At 41.1% G+C, this 16111-nt stretch overlaps 2 protein-coding genes across 2 annotated transcripts; both read right to left on the bottom strand.

Annotated features, from left to right (window-relative positions):
- Nucleotides 1-2292: 2292 nt before the first annotated feature.
- On the bottom strand, nucleotides 2293-8076 carry LOC137910806 (cystine/glutamate transporter-like). The gene is made up of 12 exons (XM_068755217.1): nucleotides 7854-8076; nucleotides 6042-6168; nucleotides 5856-5971; nucleotides 5606-5731; nucleotides 5434-5533; nucleotides 5313-5357; nucleotides 5103-5226; nucleotides 4707-4810; nucleotides 4530-4626; nucleotides 3585-3734; nucleotides 3301-3478; nucleotides 2293-2357 (listed from the first exon to the last, which is right to left on the bottom strand). Exons 1-12 carry the CDS (start codon nucleotides 8074-8076, stop codon nucleotides 2293-2295), a joined length of 1455 nt encoding a protein of 484 aa, XP_068611318.1.
- Nucleotides 8077-10731: 2655 nt separating this feature from the next.
- Nucleotides 10732-15266, bottom strand: LOC137910807 (cystine/glutamate transporter-like). The gene is made up of 12 exons (XM_068755218.1): nucleotides 15044-15266; nucleotides 14372-14498; nucleotides 14185-14300; nucleotides 13931-14056; nucleotides 13753-13852; nucleotides 13632-13676; nucleotides 13422-13545; nucleotides 13159-13262; nucleotides 12982-13078; nucleotides 12024-12173; nucleotides 11740-11917; nucleotides 10732-10796 (listed from the first exon to the last, which is right to left on the bottom strand). Exons 1-12 carry the CDS (start codon nucleotides 15264-15266, stop codon nucleotides 10732-10734), a joined length of 1455 nt encoding a protein of 484 aa, XP_068611319.1.
- Nucleotides 15267-16111: the final 845 nt, after the last annotated feature.

The following is a 16111-nucleotide window of genomic DNA, read 5'->3' as shown; positions in this document are numbered from 1 at the left end:
AGAGGACTGAACTGGGTAGAAATAGTGTCCGGACTGATGGGGTGCAGGTGGTGGCAGGAGCACAGGTGATGGGAATGAAGCTGATTGGCAGGAGGACTGTGAGGTGAAGACAGGGAGAGTTAGTGAGAGAATGACACCGGGCCGCCTCGAGGCGTGACAGTACCCCCCCCCCCCCCCCCCCCCCCCTCTAGGAACGGCAGAAGACGTTCCCCCAGGCCGGCCGGGGCGACCCAACGGCGCGGGCCGGCGCCCCACCGACCAGCCGGGCGGGCGGAGGGGGCCGCCCGGTTGGTCTGAAGGCGTCACTAGGCGTTTTGAGTCCCAGGACCAAAGTAGAGTGAGATTAGAAAAAGGAAAAGTGGGGTCCGAAAGAAAAGACGTCTATAAAACTAGTGTAGACAGGGCAAGCAACCGGTTAAAATATAAAATCCAGAAAAATAGTAACTGCATATGTAGCAGGGGACACCACAGGGTGAATGTGCTGGAGGCCACCACAGGGTGTCGCCCTCTCCTGGGGCGCTTCTCCTTAAAAAGTGAGTGGCTGTTGGCCAAGATGATGCCAATTTCCTGTCGGGTGACCAGATTGTTTGCTGGGCCCACATGCATGGTCGAAGCATCTGATGAGCTAAGCCGGTGAATATTTTAATATGTTGATTTTATATATCATGTTTTAGGTTTTAAATGTGTTTTACTTCGGTGAATATTTTAATATGTTGATTTTATATATCATGTTTTAGGTTTTAAGTGTGTTTTACTTGATAGGGTCTGTTGAAGACCGGAGTGATTCGAGCTCTGATTCGTAAGGGTCGAATGACTGGGCGTGGGAGAACGACGCCTCAGGCATGCGGCCTTTTAAAGTTTTAGACATATCTTATTAAATGTGTTTTAACAAATAATAATGTTGTACTTGTTTTGGTTATTTCAGTGTTCATGTCGCCGCTGCCTGCTGTCTTTTGTATTAAGTTTAGTTTGAGTTTTGTTTTGAGTTGGTCCGCTCAGTGTCGTAAATCTGTGTTTTGTTTATTGTGTAAGCTTGTACGAGCGGACTAACTCTCTTGCCTATTTTTATTTTTGTTTATTTATTCTTTTGTTTCATTCTTTTCTTTTCTTTTGTCACTTCCCTCCTTTGTATCCCGTTGACACTCCAATACCCACCATACCCGATCCTATTTTTACGTGTGGTTTTATTAGTGCATGGGTTTGTGGTGTGTTGCTTTTAAGTTTGCAGTGAGTTGGAGTGTTGACGTTGCGGGTTTCTTCCGCCTTGTAGTGCGGTGCTATTCGGGGTGGACTGGGGACTGGCAGGCAATACGGGATAAGGTGAAGAGTGACTTTCCACCTGTCATTATGAAATAAATACTTGTAACCCTTTGTCATTGTGCTTGTCCCTCTGTGCTCCCCGTAACACATACATAGATAAATAAATAACAGACTAAATGGAAAAACCTGATACTGTTATTGAAATCATTTGTGAGTGTTATAACCCAAATGGCATCCAATTAGCGATTAGCTACATGAGGAGAAATTATATGTGAACTTGCAAAATAAAATAAGATGCTAAAATATTTAATTGTGACGGGCTTTTCCGACTCTGACATCTGCTTCCAAAGCTCTCGAAATACTGCAGACACTAATTTTCATGCTTTATGGTTGTGCTCACTCGCCGAGCGCTTCTGCGACACAGAAACTTTCCTCCATCTTGGACTGCAGGATCCCTTTATCTCCAAACATGCGACTACTCGGCGACTTAACGGTAATTGACATACCACACAAACAAACCCAACCTTACTCGCACGCCTCATCATCGCCAAGGAAACAATCCTTGTTAACTGGAAAAATAAGCAGACTCTAAACATCAACCTCTGGTTGAACCTCCTCATAGAACACATATCAATGGATAAAATTTCTGCTTCCAAAAAAAAATCTATTGACATATTTTATTGAAACATGGTCTCCATTCATTAAATCAGGAAATATAAATCTGGAAACCTGATTCTGCCTGCTATAGCGAAAGCCACCATATTGCTGTAATTTATATTGCTGCTTCTATATCTATATATATACCATATATATATGATTTATTTTTGTTCTGATTTTATTAACTTTACTAACAAAATCACACTGCTACATAGTCTTTTTTAATATTAACTTTATTAACTGACTAATCCCTTCTAAATCCTATTTTCTAGTAAAATTCATCCCAGGATCCCATGAACAAAGCGTTCACTGTTTCAGTGGTGAACAGGTTTTCTTAAGGTGGTATCCAGAGAGTCTGGTCGGTCTTTGAGGACGTCAGTACGTCTTGATTTCCTGCTGGACCACCTCCAGAAGGATTTGCAGCTTCTTGCTGCAGGAGTCTGAGAAAGTCAAAGAATCAGAATGAGCAGAAGCTGAGAAGGTTTTCATGATTTCTAATGGGGAATAATATCAGTGGTTAAACACAGGAAGCCATCAGCTGACTGCGTCAGTTTAAAGTGGACAAGAATTCCAAGTTCAAGAACAAATATGTTTTTATATTGGACAAATTATTTTTAACTATTTTTTTTGTGTTGAAATTATCTCCCACCTGTACAAACAACCTGTGCGCGTGTGCATGTGTGCATTTGTGCTTGCGTGTGTGTGAGCTCAGGTTCAGGCACAGGAGCTGCTGCAGTCGGATGTGTTTGCTTTGCAAATGTCCTCTGTACACTTGCAGGTGATAGTCGCCTTCCTCTGGTGGTTGGTGCATTCCCTGCACAGTTGTCTTTTTGTTTTTGCAGACACCTCAGCCAACCAGTTTTGTGCACGGGAGAGTATTGCATTTGTGTTGCTGTTCGTCGTATATTTCTCTACGAAATTTCTTGATTTTCTTGAATATTGAAAATAAACTTGTTCTTGTTCAAAGTGATGTAGTATTAATGCGTTGGATACTGCATTGAAAACTAGAACCATAAAATTAATTAAAAATTTGGGAGCTAATGATTCACATGTCCACTTTCCATTCCCTATATTGATTTCCCCCCCAATTCTTTTAAAACTGAATTTCGTCACAACACCTTTACTTGCTTGAATGTTTGATAGTTATCAGAACTGAAGTTCATTAAAAGATTCATGAAATATATTTTGAAAAAAGCATACATTTTTCTGCCATTTTGGAAGAGGACACTTTTTTAGAGTTTTAGAAGAATTTTCGAAGAATAATACGCACCTTTGCCAAAAAGCACAATTACTCCCAAGTTATGAAAAAATAAATTTGACATAACGTGAGGGTTAAAGACAGATATACTGAATTATCAATCAGACTGGTTTGGTAGGACTTACTGAAGGCATGTCTCCATCTAGCCGGTAAACAAAAGCGTTTAACGGTCACATAGTAGAACGGGACCCCGGTCAGTGTGAGAGCACAGCTCCACCCTGTGTTCCAGGGGTCTGAATACAAAGACAGCCCCACGATGAAGAAGCAAACCAACGTGAATGTGACTACAATGACCACGGGTGCCTAAAGATCATCAAAGAGAAGCAAATCAAAGAGTTCTCAGTCAGTTTAGGGTTCACTTCTATTGATGAATGTGATGCAGATTAACCAGGAAACCAAAAACACAAACCTTGAAAGGTCTTGGGTGGAGAGGGAAGCGATATCGATGGATGAGCATCCCCATGGTTGCCAAGGCAACGAACAACCAGCGAGCAAAGGCCACAAAATTGATGAGCTGGTAAATCTCTCCACTGGCTAAGAACAACAGTGTCAAGGGGTACTGGAGACAGATAAATTCATAATCAACATTAAGACTATTCTATTTTCATAATTCATTACATTTCACTCGAGCTGTGAACATTGATCAGAGGAGTCTCCTGGGGAGGGACATAATTTTAAGATTTTACTGATCACTTTTAAAGCTCTTATGGGTCTGGGCCCAAGTTATATTTGTGATTTATTGATGTTATACGAGCCCCCCCCCCCCCCCCCCCCGCAGCCTGAGGTCCTCAGGTGGAGGATTTCTGGTCGTTCCAAATTCGAGGTTAAAATCTAAAGGTGACCAAGCATTCGCCATCAGGGCCCCTCGGCTTTGGAATGACCTGCCTGAAAATATACGGCTTTCAGATTCAGTAACTTATTTTACAACACTTCTGAAAACGTATTTATATCGACTGGTTTTTAATTGATGGTGTCCTCTATTTTAATTACTTTTTATGTATTTTATTTTTTTCACATTGTTTTATCATTTTATTTTATGGTTCTTGCTTTTAAACTGGGTACCTTTATATAACTAGACAAAGACAAAACAACACAATACCACATAAATATAGACCCAACAGTATTAAAGACTAAATAAATCTATTGAACATGTGTTTGGCTCAGTCTTATTTAGTGCTATTTATATTTAAAATCAGAAGCACGGTGGTGCAGTAGGTGGTGCTGTTGCCTCACAGTAAGAAGGTCCTGGGTCCAAATCCACCTGGGACGATTCTGTGCAGCGTTTATTGACATTGCTTTAAATCTTGACTCTGATTGCACATATGTTGTAGGGTGTGGGATGCAGGCTAATTACCAGTAGCAGCACAGCAGGTAAAGGTGTTTTTCTCCGGATGTGAATCATAGAAAAGATTGAAGGGAAGTGGCCGTCTCTGGCTCCCACAAACATCATCCTGTAATGCAAACCGTAAGACCCACATCCTTATTTTCAGGCACTTGAATTAATATTATAACATTTCTGTGCCATCCTTACCTGGGTGAACCAAAAAGGCCAACGTTGAGTGTTCCAAGGCAGGACAAGGCCACAAGAACGGGAATCACAGACGCCATTCCATGAAGGGAGCGGTTTGCAAATGTCTGCAGACACAACATGCAATCAAATTGTAGCACAATTAATGTCTTTGAATGAGACAGAGAGAGAGAGAGAGAAGAAAGAAATATATTCAGAAGTGTTTTTTCCATCCTTCAGTCCCCCTTTCAAAATATGTAAAATCTCAAATCATATAAAATCAAACTGCATATCTCTGACAAACACACGAGAAAGAGAGAGAAGAATGAAAGAACAAAGGCTATTATTTTGCATCCCATCTCTTACTCCTGCCATTTAAATGACTCCAATATACAGTAAATATAAATATAAATACAATACCGATGCCACAGTTTCAGACTGCAGCAGCTCAGCGGGGGTCATCATGGTGTAATAGGCCATGTTAACCAGCACATAACAGACTGTCACTGCCACCATGGAGCTGATTATTACCAGTGGGAAGGTTCTGACATGATGGAATACACATAGGGAAGTTTACTGCGTGTACTATATAATTTATTACTATCTGGACAGTAGACGGATGCTTGATACCTATTGGGGTTTTTAACTTCTTCTCTAACGCTGTTCAGTGAAGCCCTGCAGAAAAAGGGAAAAGGAAGTGATGCTTTCTGAATTCTAGTCAGTGTTCACGATGAAATAAATGATTGCTTACCATCCACTAAAAGCATAAAAGCCATTAAAGAAGGCCAGTGGCAACTTATCCCATGTTATTAAGTCAAGCTCAAAACCATTCTGGAAATTTTCAGTTTTTCCTAAAAGAGAGAAGATTCAGAGTATTTGAGCATTATCTACAAATGAATTCTTAATAATTTACATTCTCCCACCTTTAGCCAGTGCAATGACACCAGGAATGATGATGAGGACAAGAGCAAACATCTTAATGAAAGCGAGGAGGACCTGCGTACGTGTTGCTACGGTTACACTCCAGCAGTTGACTGCCACAACCAACGCTGCAAGCAGTCAAAAACAAACAGCCGGTAAAACTGAGGTTCATGGAAGAACACTTTGTATTGAACAGAGGAGCTTGAATGATATAACAATGTGGATGGAAGGAGGAAGGTTAAAACCACTTACTCATTGCAAGGGCACCGATTAGTTTGACCAACACCGTGGGAGGGGTGCATGGTGCAAAGAACGGCTCCATCACATAGTGACCAAAAGCCAGGGACAAGTAGGATGCCACGGCTGGCCTGGAAACAGAACAAATGTGGTTGGTTTTTACCTTTGATAAAGTCAAACACAAAAGATGAACTCACCAACCTGATGAACATGAATTCAGCCCAGAGTCGTAAGAAGGCAGGCAGTGGCCCCAGTGTCTCCAGTAGGTAAGTGTAGTGGCCTCCTGATTTTGTAAAAGAGGTCCCTAGTTCAGCATAGCACAGGGCCCCTAATGAAACAAAGAGCATGAAACCTGATGCTTTCAACTACAATATCTTATTCTATATAATATCTACCCTAATAAAGACTCTAATTGTTGGTTAGAATTAGAACAGAAGGGCTGCAGACACAGACCTCCACTTTATCACAACCATAAATGGCATTACTGTTACAAATACCCGATGATTACCTCCACCTTGTCCGCCTGGTGGAAAGCGTTAGAAATTACAAACTGCCAATTGGAACCCTGTATGTTCTCTCCAATCAGGCACAACCCTTGTTAGATATTTTGTGCCTGATATGATGAAATTAACAAAGATTGACAGTTTGAGAAGAGACAGGTGTAGCGAGATAGTTTAACTATCTGTCTCCAACGCGTTGCAAACTTATCAATACAAAGGCAGACGACTGTCAATCGGTTTCCTGAACTTTCTTGGTCCTCGTCACATAGAAGAACTCACCATTGATTTGCTCTCATTGTTAGCATTTCTTTTTACCCTGACTTTCCGACTCACAATCAACTTCTCCATTTAGGTACGTGGGAACGGAAGGGAATCACACACCTCCATCATTTTTCCATAATAATATGTTCATGTCATCTATAAACTTGTTCCAAAGATATCAAATAAGAAGTGGAAATTCTGCATTATCTTCAGGTCAAGAATATTATTAAGAGGATAATTCTCTCTCAAAGATATATTGTATAACCTACTCTGAAACACAGATGCGATATATCTTCCCATCTCAAAATGCGAGACAGATTTGTCACTATCCTCAGACCACTCATCCACATGATTATTAACAATTAAATTCATTTTTATTTATATAGTGCCAGATCGTAATAAAAGGTTATGTTACTTTACAGGTGGAGCAGGGAAAAACCTGCAGGGAAAATAGAATCAAACTTGACCCACAAGAGCAAGCACTTGGCTTGATGGCGGCAAGGAAAAACTTCCCTTTAAGAGACATAAACCTTGAACAGTACCTTTTATTTTTATGATGATTGTTATATGATCTCGGTATAAAGTATCAACTCTTTGGTTAGGTTGAGAGAGAGAGAGAGAAAGCGTGATAGACAGAGAGAACAGGGGCAGAAAGAACCATAACTAATCTACAATACGACCAGTGCTTCATTACATGTAGATAAAGCTTCAGAGCAAACCACTGACTAAAGAGCTGCTGTACAGAAAATACTGAAACTAATACTGTAAATGCTAATGCTAACAATGACAATAGCCATTTTGACAGTCACTGGTCCAGGTTCTGCAGTGCCATGGATCGAGAGATCTGCAAATTGAGACGGAAAGAACCGAACAACAACAGAAGAGAGAGCACACAAGTATGGGGCACAACCATAGTCTTCTGTATTTACATCCAATGACTGGTACGTTTTGACTGGGAACACCAACGACTTGTTTGTCTCTTGTAATTGTGTTTGATTATTAAATGACGGCTGCACGTTTCATCAATTATAACAATTCTTGAAATTAACAGATCACATCATTTGGTTTCCATCATATCCACAGAAAGACTTAGCTAAGTAAGGTGACTCGTCAAATATGAACTGGATCCAAAAATAAATTTGACAAATACATTTACCACTCCATGTAACAATTTGCTTGATATACACAATAATCAAAATAATCTGATGTAAAATTCAGTTAAAGAGATCAATCATGCCATCAGGCGTCTTACCGAACATGGAGAGGATCCCACTCAGTGCCCACACCAACAGAGAGAGCCCCACGCTGCCACTGTTCATTAGGATTCCTTTAGGTGCGATGAAGATCCCGCTGCCCACCATTGAGCCAAAGACGATTGCAGTCGCAGACAGCAGGTTGATCTCTCTCCGGAGATGCACCGCCTCATCATCCGGCTGCTTCCTTTCTCCATCTTTCTCTCTTTGTGTCCGGTCCATTTCTCAGTGACTGTGGGTTCCAGTTCTTCACCTGAAACTGACAACTTGTTCTTCTGTAGCTTATTTAACTTCACAAACATGTCATAATGTAGTTTGACAAACTCATTATTCCCCTCCAGACATCCAATATACAAACAGGCTACTTGGAGTAGGACTGTAGAGCACACATTGGAAACTTTGACTGTATTTGTTTTATTGTTTGCTTTACATTTATTGTAATTCAACCTGTTTAAATTTCCATCATCATGTTTGTTGAACTAACAATTCTGACTCGTGTGTGTTCGCAATTTTTAATTTTTTTAATCTGATCAAGTGTCGACTGTGTTATGATTACAAACTTGAAGATGAGTTCAACATGTAAAACAAATGTCAAGTCAAGAGTGATTATGTGAAATGTTAATATTTCAGGGTAGAAAGTGATTTTGTGATGTGTATTAATCTTTGCATAATCCTCATGAGGAGAATCAATGTATAATGTACCTGGCTTTTATTATTATGAGGACTGTTATATGTTCTCGGTATAAAGTATAGACTGTACGTTACAGAGGGTCACTGCAGGACACAGTGTCACGGCCTAGGGCAGGGTAGGACCCAAATGCAAGGCAGACAGAGCCGCGGGGGGGGGGGGGGGGGGGGAGAGCAGGCACAAGGACGGTCCAGGAGACAGGCAAGGGTCAAAAACCAGGAAATCCAGGCAGGTAGGTAGACTGAGCACAAGGGGCAGGCGAAGAGGCAGAGTCCGGGAAACAAGCAGGGTCGGTACAGGGGAGGTCTGGTTGAAGGGCTGGAAAACAGGAAACATCACTGACAATCTGGCGGGGGTCAGAGGACTGAACTGGGTAGAAATAGTGTCCGGACTGATGGGGTGCAGGTGGTGGCAGGAGCACAGGTGATGGGAATGAAGCTGATTGCCAGGAGGACTGTGAGGTGAAGACAGGGAGAGTTAGTGAGAGAATGACACCGGGCCGCCTTGAGGCGTGACAGTACCCCCCCCCCCCCTCTAGGAACGGCAGAAGACGTTTCCCCAGGCCGGCCGGGGCGGACCCAACGGCGCAGGCCGGCGCCCCACCGACCAGCCGGGCGGGCGGAGGGGGCCCGGAGGCGGGCAGAAGCGGGTAGAGTCGACCGGTGTGATCCCGGAGGCGTGGAAGGCGGAGGGGGTGAATTTGGCCATGGTTGGTCTGAAGGCGTCACTAGGCGTCTTGAGTCCCAGGACCAAAGTAGAGTGAGATTAGAAAAAGGAAAAGTGGGGTCCGAAAGAAAAGACGTCGATAAGACTTGTGTAGACAGGGCAAGCAACCGGTTAAAATATAAAACCCAGAAAAATAGTAACTGCATACATAGATAAATAAATAACAGACTAAATGGAAAAACCTGATACTGTTATTGAAATCATTTGTGGGTGTTATAACCCAAATGGCATCGAATTAGCGATTAGCTACATGAGGAGAAATTATATGTGAACTTGCAAAATAAGATAAGATGCTAAAATATTTAATTGTGACGGGCTTTTCCGACTCTGACATCTGCTTCCAAAGCTCTCAAAATACTGCAGACACTAATTTTCATGCTTTATGGTTGTGCTCACTCGCCGAGTGCTTCTGCGACACAGAAACTTTCCTCCATTTTGGACTGCAGGATCCCTTTATCTCCAAACATGCGACTACTCGGCGACTTAACGGTAATTGACACACCACACAAACAAACCCAACCTTACTCGCACGCCTCATCATCGCCAAGGAAACAATCCTTGTTAACTGGAAAAATAAGCGGACTCTAAACATAAACCTCTGGTTGAACCTCCTCATAGAACACATATCAATTGATAAAATTTCTGCTTCCAAAAAAAAAATCTATTGACATATTTTATTGAAACATGGTCTCCATTCATTAAATCAGGAAATATAAATCTGGAAACCTGATTCTGCCTTCTATAGCGAAAGCCACCATATCGCTGTAATTTATATTGCTGCTTCTATATTTATATATATACCATATATATATGATTTATTTTTGTTCTGATTTTATTAACTTTACTAACAAAATCACACTGCTACATAGTCTTTTTTAATATTAACTTTATTAACTGACTAATCCCTTCTAAATCCTATTTTCTAGTAAAATTTATCAGAATGGATCCCTTGAACAAAGCGTTCACTGTTACAGTGGTGAACAGGTTTTCTTAAGGTGGTATCCAGAGAGTCTGGCAGGTCTTTGAGGACTAAAAATGCCACAAAACAATAAATGGCTTCAAGAACCAACCACTATACGGTGTGTTATACACAAAAACATGGAAATTTGCCTTAATTTAATTAAATGTGACAAAATGCTGATACATTTAGATTGAATTAATTTAATTATTCATAGAAAGCTTGGTGAAAATAAGACTTTCAGAAGAAAAATACAGATTTTCAGCAGAACTTGAGAGCATGGAAAATTGTAGCAATAGAAAGAAGTTGCTCTTACTCAAGTTGACACGTCACACTGGTGCAGTAGAAACACTCATCATAAGCAAGTTAACTGACTAATCCCTTCTAAATCCTATTTTCTAGTAAAATTCATCCCAGGATCCCATGAACAAATCGTTCACTGTTTCAGTGGTGAACAGGTTTTCTTAAGGTGGTATCCAGAGAGTCTGGCAGGTCTTTGAGGACGTCAGTACGTCTTGATTTCCTGCTGGACCACCTCCAGAAGGATTTGCAGCTTCTTGCTGCAGGAGTCTGAGAAAGTCAAAGAATCAGAATGAGCAGAAGCTGAGAAGGTTTTCATGATTTCTAATGGGGAATAATATCAGTGGTTAAACACAGGAAGCCATCAGCTGACTGCGTCAGTTTAAAGTGGACAAGAATTCCAAGTTCAAGAACAAATATGTTTTTATATTGGACAAATTATTTTTAACTATTTTTTTTGTGTTGAAATTATCTCCCACCTGTACAAACAACCTGTGCGCGTGTGCATGTGTGCATTTGTGCTTGCGTGTGTGTGAGCTCAGGTTCAGGCACAGGAGCTGCTGCAGTCGGATGTGTTTGCTTTGCAAATGTCCTCTGTACACTTGCAGGTGATAGTCGCCTTCCTCTGGTGGTTGGTGCATTCCCTGCACAGTTGTCTTTTTGTTTTTGCAGACACCTCAGCCAACCAGTTTTGTGCACGGGAGAGTATTGCATTTGTGTTGCTGTTTGTCGTATATTTCTCTACGAAATTTCTTGATTTTCTTGAATATTGAAAATAAACTTGTTCTTGTTCAAAGTGATGTAGTATTAATGCGTTGGATACTGCATTGAAAACTAGAACCATAAAATTAATTAAAAATTTGGGAGCTAATGATTCACATGTCCACTTTCCATTCCCTATATTGATTTCCCCCCCAATTCTTTTAAAACTGAATTTCGTCACAACACCTTTACTTGCTTGAATGTTTGATAGTTATCAGAACTGAAGTTCATTAAAAGATTCATGAAATATATTTTGAAAAAAGCATACATTTTTCTGCCATTTTGGAAGAGGACACTTTTTTAGAGTTTTAGAAGAATTTTCGAAGAATAATACGCACCTTTGCCAAAAAGCACAATTACTCCCAAGTTATGAAAAAATAAATTTGACATAACATGAGGGTTAAAGACAGATATACTGAATTATCAATCAGACTGGTTTGGTAGGACTTACTGAAGGCACGTCTCCATCTAGCCGGTAAACAAAAGCGTTTAACGGTCAAATAGTAGAACGGGACCCCGGTCAGTGAGAGAGCACAGCTCCACCCTGTGTTCCAGGGGTCTGAATACAAAGACAGCCCCACGATGAAGAAGCAAACCAACGTGAATGTGACTACAATGACCACGGGTGCCTAAAAATCATCAAAGAGAAGCAAATCAAAGAGTTCTCAGTCAGTTTAGGGTTCACTTCTATTGATGAATGCTATGCAGATTAACCAGGAAACCAAAAACACAAACCTTGAAAGGTCTTGGGTGGAGAGGGAAGCGATATCGATGGATGAGCATCCCTGTGGTTGTCAACGCAAAGAAAAACCAGCGAGCAAAGGACGAAAAATTGATGAGCTGGTAAATCTCTCCACTGGCTAAGAACAACAGTGCCAAGGGGTACTGGAGACAGAAAACAAAAAAATGACAAACTCATATTTTCAGACTATTCTATTTGCGTAATTGATTACATTCCACTCGAGCCGTGAACATTGATCAGAGGAGTCTCCCTGGGGAGGGACATCCCTTCTCCTCTGTCAGAAACGTCATCCTCTCAGTGGGTGAAGTTAAACAGATGGGGACAAAGACCGCAGACAAAGTGCTAGAAACGGACTGTGTGTGTTTATATAGTTTGGAAGTTGACAAAGATAAAATTATATTCAATATTTTTTTTTTATAGTGCCAGACTGAGGCAAGGAAAACAGCCCAAAATCTTGAACAGAAGCTAAGATTCATAGTGGGTGGCCAGCTGTCTTGACCGGTTTGGGTTGAGAAAGAGAGAGAGAGGTAGAAAGACAGAGAGTGAGAGACAGAGACAAGGAAAGATAGGAGGATCAAAAACAAAGATGAAAACAACACAATAAGAACTAAATAAATCTATTGAACATGTGTTTGTCTCAGTCTTATTTAGTGCTATTTATATTTAAACTCAGCAGCACGGTGGTGCAGTAGGTGGTGCTGTTCCCTCACAGCAAGAAGGTCCCGGGTCTGATTTCACCTGGGACTATTCTGTGCAGCGTTTATATTTTCTCCCCATGCCTGCTTGAGTTCTCTCCATCTTCCTCCCTCCACCAAAAACATGCAATTTAGGTAAATGAGTTACTGTAAATTGCTTGAGTGAGAGCGTGAATGGGTAATGCAGCCTCATGGGTAGTATTAGCAGGAGCTAACGTAGCACTGACACTTTCTCCCTTGTTCTGGTCTACATTACCATTAGCAGCACAGCAGGTAAAGGTGTTTTTCTCCGGATGTGAATCATAGAAAAGATTGAAGGGAAGTGGCCGTCTCTGGCTCCCACAAACATCATCCTGTAATGCAAACAGTAAGACCCACATCCTTATTTTCAGGCACTTGAATTAATATTATAACATTTCTGTGCCATCCTTACCTGGGTGAACCAAAAATGCTAACGGTAAGTGTTCCAAGGCAGGACAAGGCCACAAGAACGGGAATCACAGACGCCATTCCATGAAGGGAACGGTTTGCAAATGTCTGAGGACACATCATGCAATCAAATTGTAATACAATTAATGTCTTTGAACGAGACAGAGAGAGAGAGAGAAGAAATAAATAATCCCATCCCATCCCATCTCTTACTTCTGCCATTTAAATGAATTAAATATACAGTAAATATAAATATAAATACAATACCACAGCCACAGCTTCAGACTGCAGCAGCTCAGCAGGGGTCATCATGGTGTAATAGGCCGTGTTAACAAGCACATAACAGACTGTCACTGCCACCATGGAGCTGATTATTGCCAGTGGGAAGGTTCTGACATGATGGGATACACATAGGGAAATTTACTGCATGTAGTATATATTTGATTACTATCTGGAGAGTAGACGGATGCTTGATACCTATTGGGGTTTTTAACTTCTTCTGTAATACGATTAAGTGAAGACCTACAGGAAAAGGGAAAAGGAAGTGATGCTTTCTGAATTCTAGTCAGTGTTCATAATGAAATAAATGATTGCTTACCATCCACTAAAAGCATAAAGACCATTAAAGAAGGCCAGTGGCAACTTATCCCATGTTATTAAGTCAAGCTCAAAACCATTCTGGAAATTTTCAGTTTTTCCTAAAAGAGAGAAGATTCATACTCAGAGTATTTGAGCATTATCTACAAATGAATTCTTAATAATGTACATTATCCCACCTTTAGCCAGTGCAATGACACCAGGAATGATGATGAGGACAAGAGCAAACATCTTAATGAAAGCGAGGAGGACCTGCATACGTGTTGCCATGGTTACACTCCAGCAGTTGACTGCCACAACCAACGCTGCAAGCAGTCAAAAACAAACAGTTGGATGGAAGTAGACTTTGTACTGCACAGACAAGCTTGAGTGGTATAACAATGTTTTGAATGGGGGGGGAGGAGAGACAGAGAGGAAGTATAAAACCACTTACTCATTGCAAGGAAGCCGATTAGTTTGACCAGCACCGTGGGAGGGGTGCATGGTTCATAGAACGGCTCCATCACATAGCGACCAAAAGCCAGGGACAAGTAGGACATAGAGGCTGGCCTGGAAACAGAACAAATGTGGTGGGTGTAGACTTTGGATTAGATCAAACACAAATTATGAAACTAACCAACCTGATTAATATGAATTCAGCCCAGAGTCGTAAGAAGGCAGGCAGTGGCCCCAGTGTCTCCAGTAGGTAAGTGAAGTGGCTCCCTGATTTTGTAAAAGAGGTCCCTAGTTCAGCATAGCACAGGGCCCCTAATGAAACAAAACACATGAAACTTCATGGTTTCAACTTTTTAATTTATTTAGCTGAAATTCTGTTCCAGTTCTGTATATTTCCACATTTTATAACAGCGTAATTAAAAAGTCATGGTATAAGCAGCTTGCAAAAATGTGCAGACTGTCTGTGACAGATGATTTGGACAGCGGGACCTGCAAATTGAGACGGAAAGAGGGACAATAGAAGAATAGAGAGAGAAAACAACCACGGGGCATAACCTTAGGCTTAGTTCACACTGCAGGCTGAAGTAACCCAAATCTGATTTTTTTTTTTGCCCCTATGCGACGCATATCTGATCTTTTCATGCCAGTCTGAATGACACAGATCCGATTTTTTCAAATGCGACCCAGCCCACATGGTGTGATCACTTTTTGGTACTCATATTATATAGTTTTGGAGAGGGCGGGGCTTTGACAAATGCATTTGCCATTACATGCAACAATTTGCTTGATATACACAATAACCAAAAATAATCTGATTTAAATTCCGAAGAGATCAATCATGCCATCAGGCTTCTTACCGAACATGGAGAGGATCCCACTCAGTGCCCACACCAACAGAGAGAGCCCCACGCTGCCACTGTTCATTAGGATTCCTTTAGGTGCGATGAAGATCCCGCTGCCCACCACTGCGCCGAAGATGATTGCAGTCGCAGACAGCAGGTTGATCTCTCTCCGGAGATGCACCGCCTCATCATCCGGCTGCTTCCTTTCTCCATCTTTCTCTCTTTGTGTCCGGTCCATTTCTCAGTGACTGTAGGTTCCAGTTCTTCACCTGAAACTGACAACTTGTTCTTCTGTTGCTTATTTAACTTCACAAACACGTCATAATGTAGTGTGACAAACTCACTATTCGCCTCCAGACATTGATTATACAAACAGGTTACTCGGGGCAGGATTTTATAGCGCACTTCGTAACCTGTGACTGTATTTGTTTTATTATTTACATTTATTCTAACTCAACCTGTTTGAATTTCCCTCAATGCCTTCGTTGAACTAACAATTTAGTCACGTTGTGAATCATGTTTGTTCGTACTTCAGAGAGAAAACATATTTTATTTGGGATTTTAAAGCTCCCATACAAATGACAACAGAAGAAGGACCACTCTGACCACCAAAACCACTTTAATCAGTGCTGATATGGGGAAAAGAAATAAAAGTGAGGAGTCGAAACTCCAACGAAAATAAACTTTAGAAAACACTAGATTGCAATGCGTCGCATATAACTGCAACAATTACAGGAATAAAGTTTCCACAAGTAAGTAAAGTTTATATTATGTAATTTGTGACCATTAGCGAGTGCTGGTTATAATGGTCACTGGCCAAAACATTCCCATGATGACTACGACCCCATGAGATCTACAGTACTAGCTACCAGTGTGACAGTGTCTGCACTATGGCCTATTACTGCTAGTTAAATTTTATTGAGATGCTAATTCATGTTTAATCATTTAAATATGTCACATGTCATGCGCCATTTAACATATTGCCCTCTGACTGTTGCCTATGTAAACACACAGTTTAATAATAATAAATACCGTATTTTTTGGATTATACGTCGCTCCGGATTGTAGGTCGCACCAGCCAAA

The sequence above is a fragment of the Brachionichthys hirsutus genome, chromosome 22, assembly GCF_040956055.1.
Source record: "Brachionichthys hirsutus isolate HB-005 chromosome 22, CSIRO-AGI_Bhir_v1, whole genome shotgun sequence".
Lineage (NCBI taxonomy): Eukaryota > Metazoa > Chordata > Actinopteri > Lophiiformes > Brachionichthyidae > Brachionichthys > Brachionichthys hirsutus.
Note: the sequence above shows the minus strand (reverse complement) of the source record. Positions and strands in the feature narration are given on the sequence as shown.

Bases quoted from the DNA above. Each gene is read 5' to 3' on its own strand.
- LOC137910806 (XM_068755217.1), bottom strand. From the start codon at position 8,076: ATGGACCGGACACAAAGAGAGAAAGATGGAGAAAGGAAGCAGCCGGAT. The intron at 5,732-5,855 runs GTAAGTGGTTTT...GACTGCTTGCAG, and splicing joins AATCGGTGCCCTTGCAATGA to CGTTGGTTGTGGCAGTCAAC. The intron at 5,358-5,433 runs GTAAGCAATCAT...CTTTTTCTGCAG, and splicing joins TTTTATGCTTTTAGTGGATG to GGCTTCACTGAACAGCGTTA.
- LOC137910807 (XM_068755218.1), bottom strand. From the start codon at position 15,266: ATGGACCGGACACAAAGAGAGAAAGATGGAGAAAGGAAGCAGCCGGAT. The intron at 13,263-13,421 runs GTATTGTATTTA...ATGTGTCCTCAG, and splicing joins AGTCTGAAGCTGTGGCTGTG to ACATTTGCAAACCGTTCCCT. The intron at 12,174-12,981 runs GTAATGTAGACC...TTCTGTCTCCAG, and splicing joins TACCTGCTGTGCTGCTAATG to TACCCCTTGGCACTGTTGTT.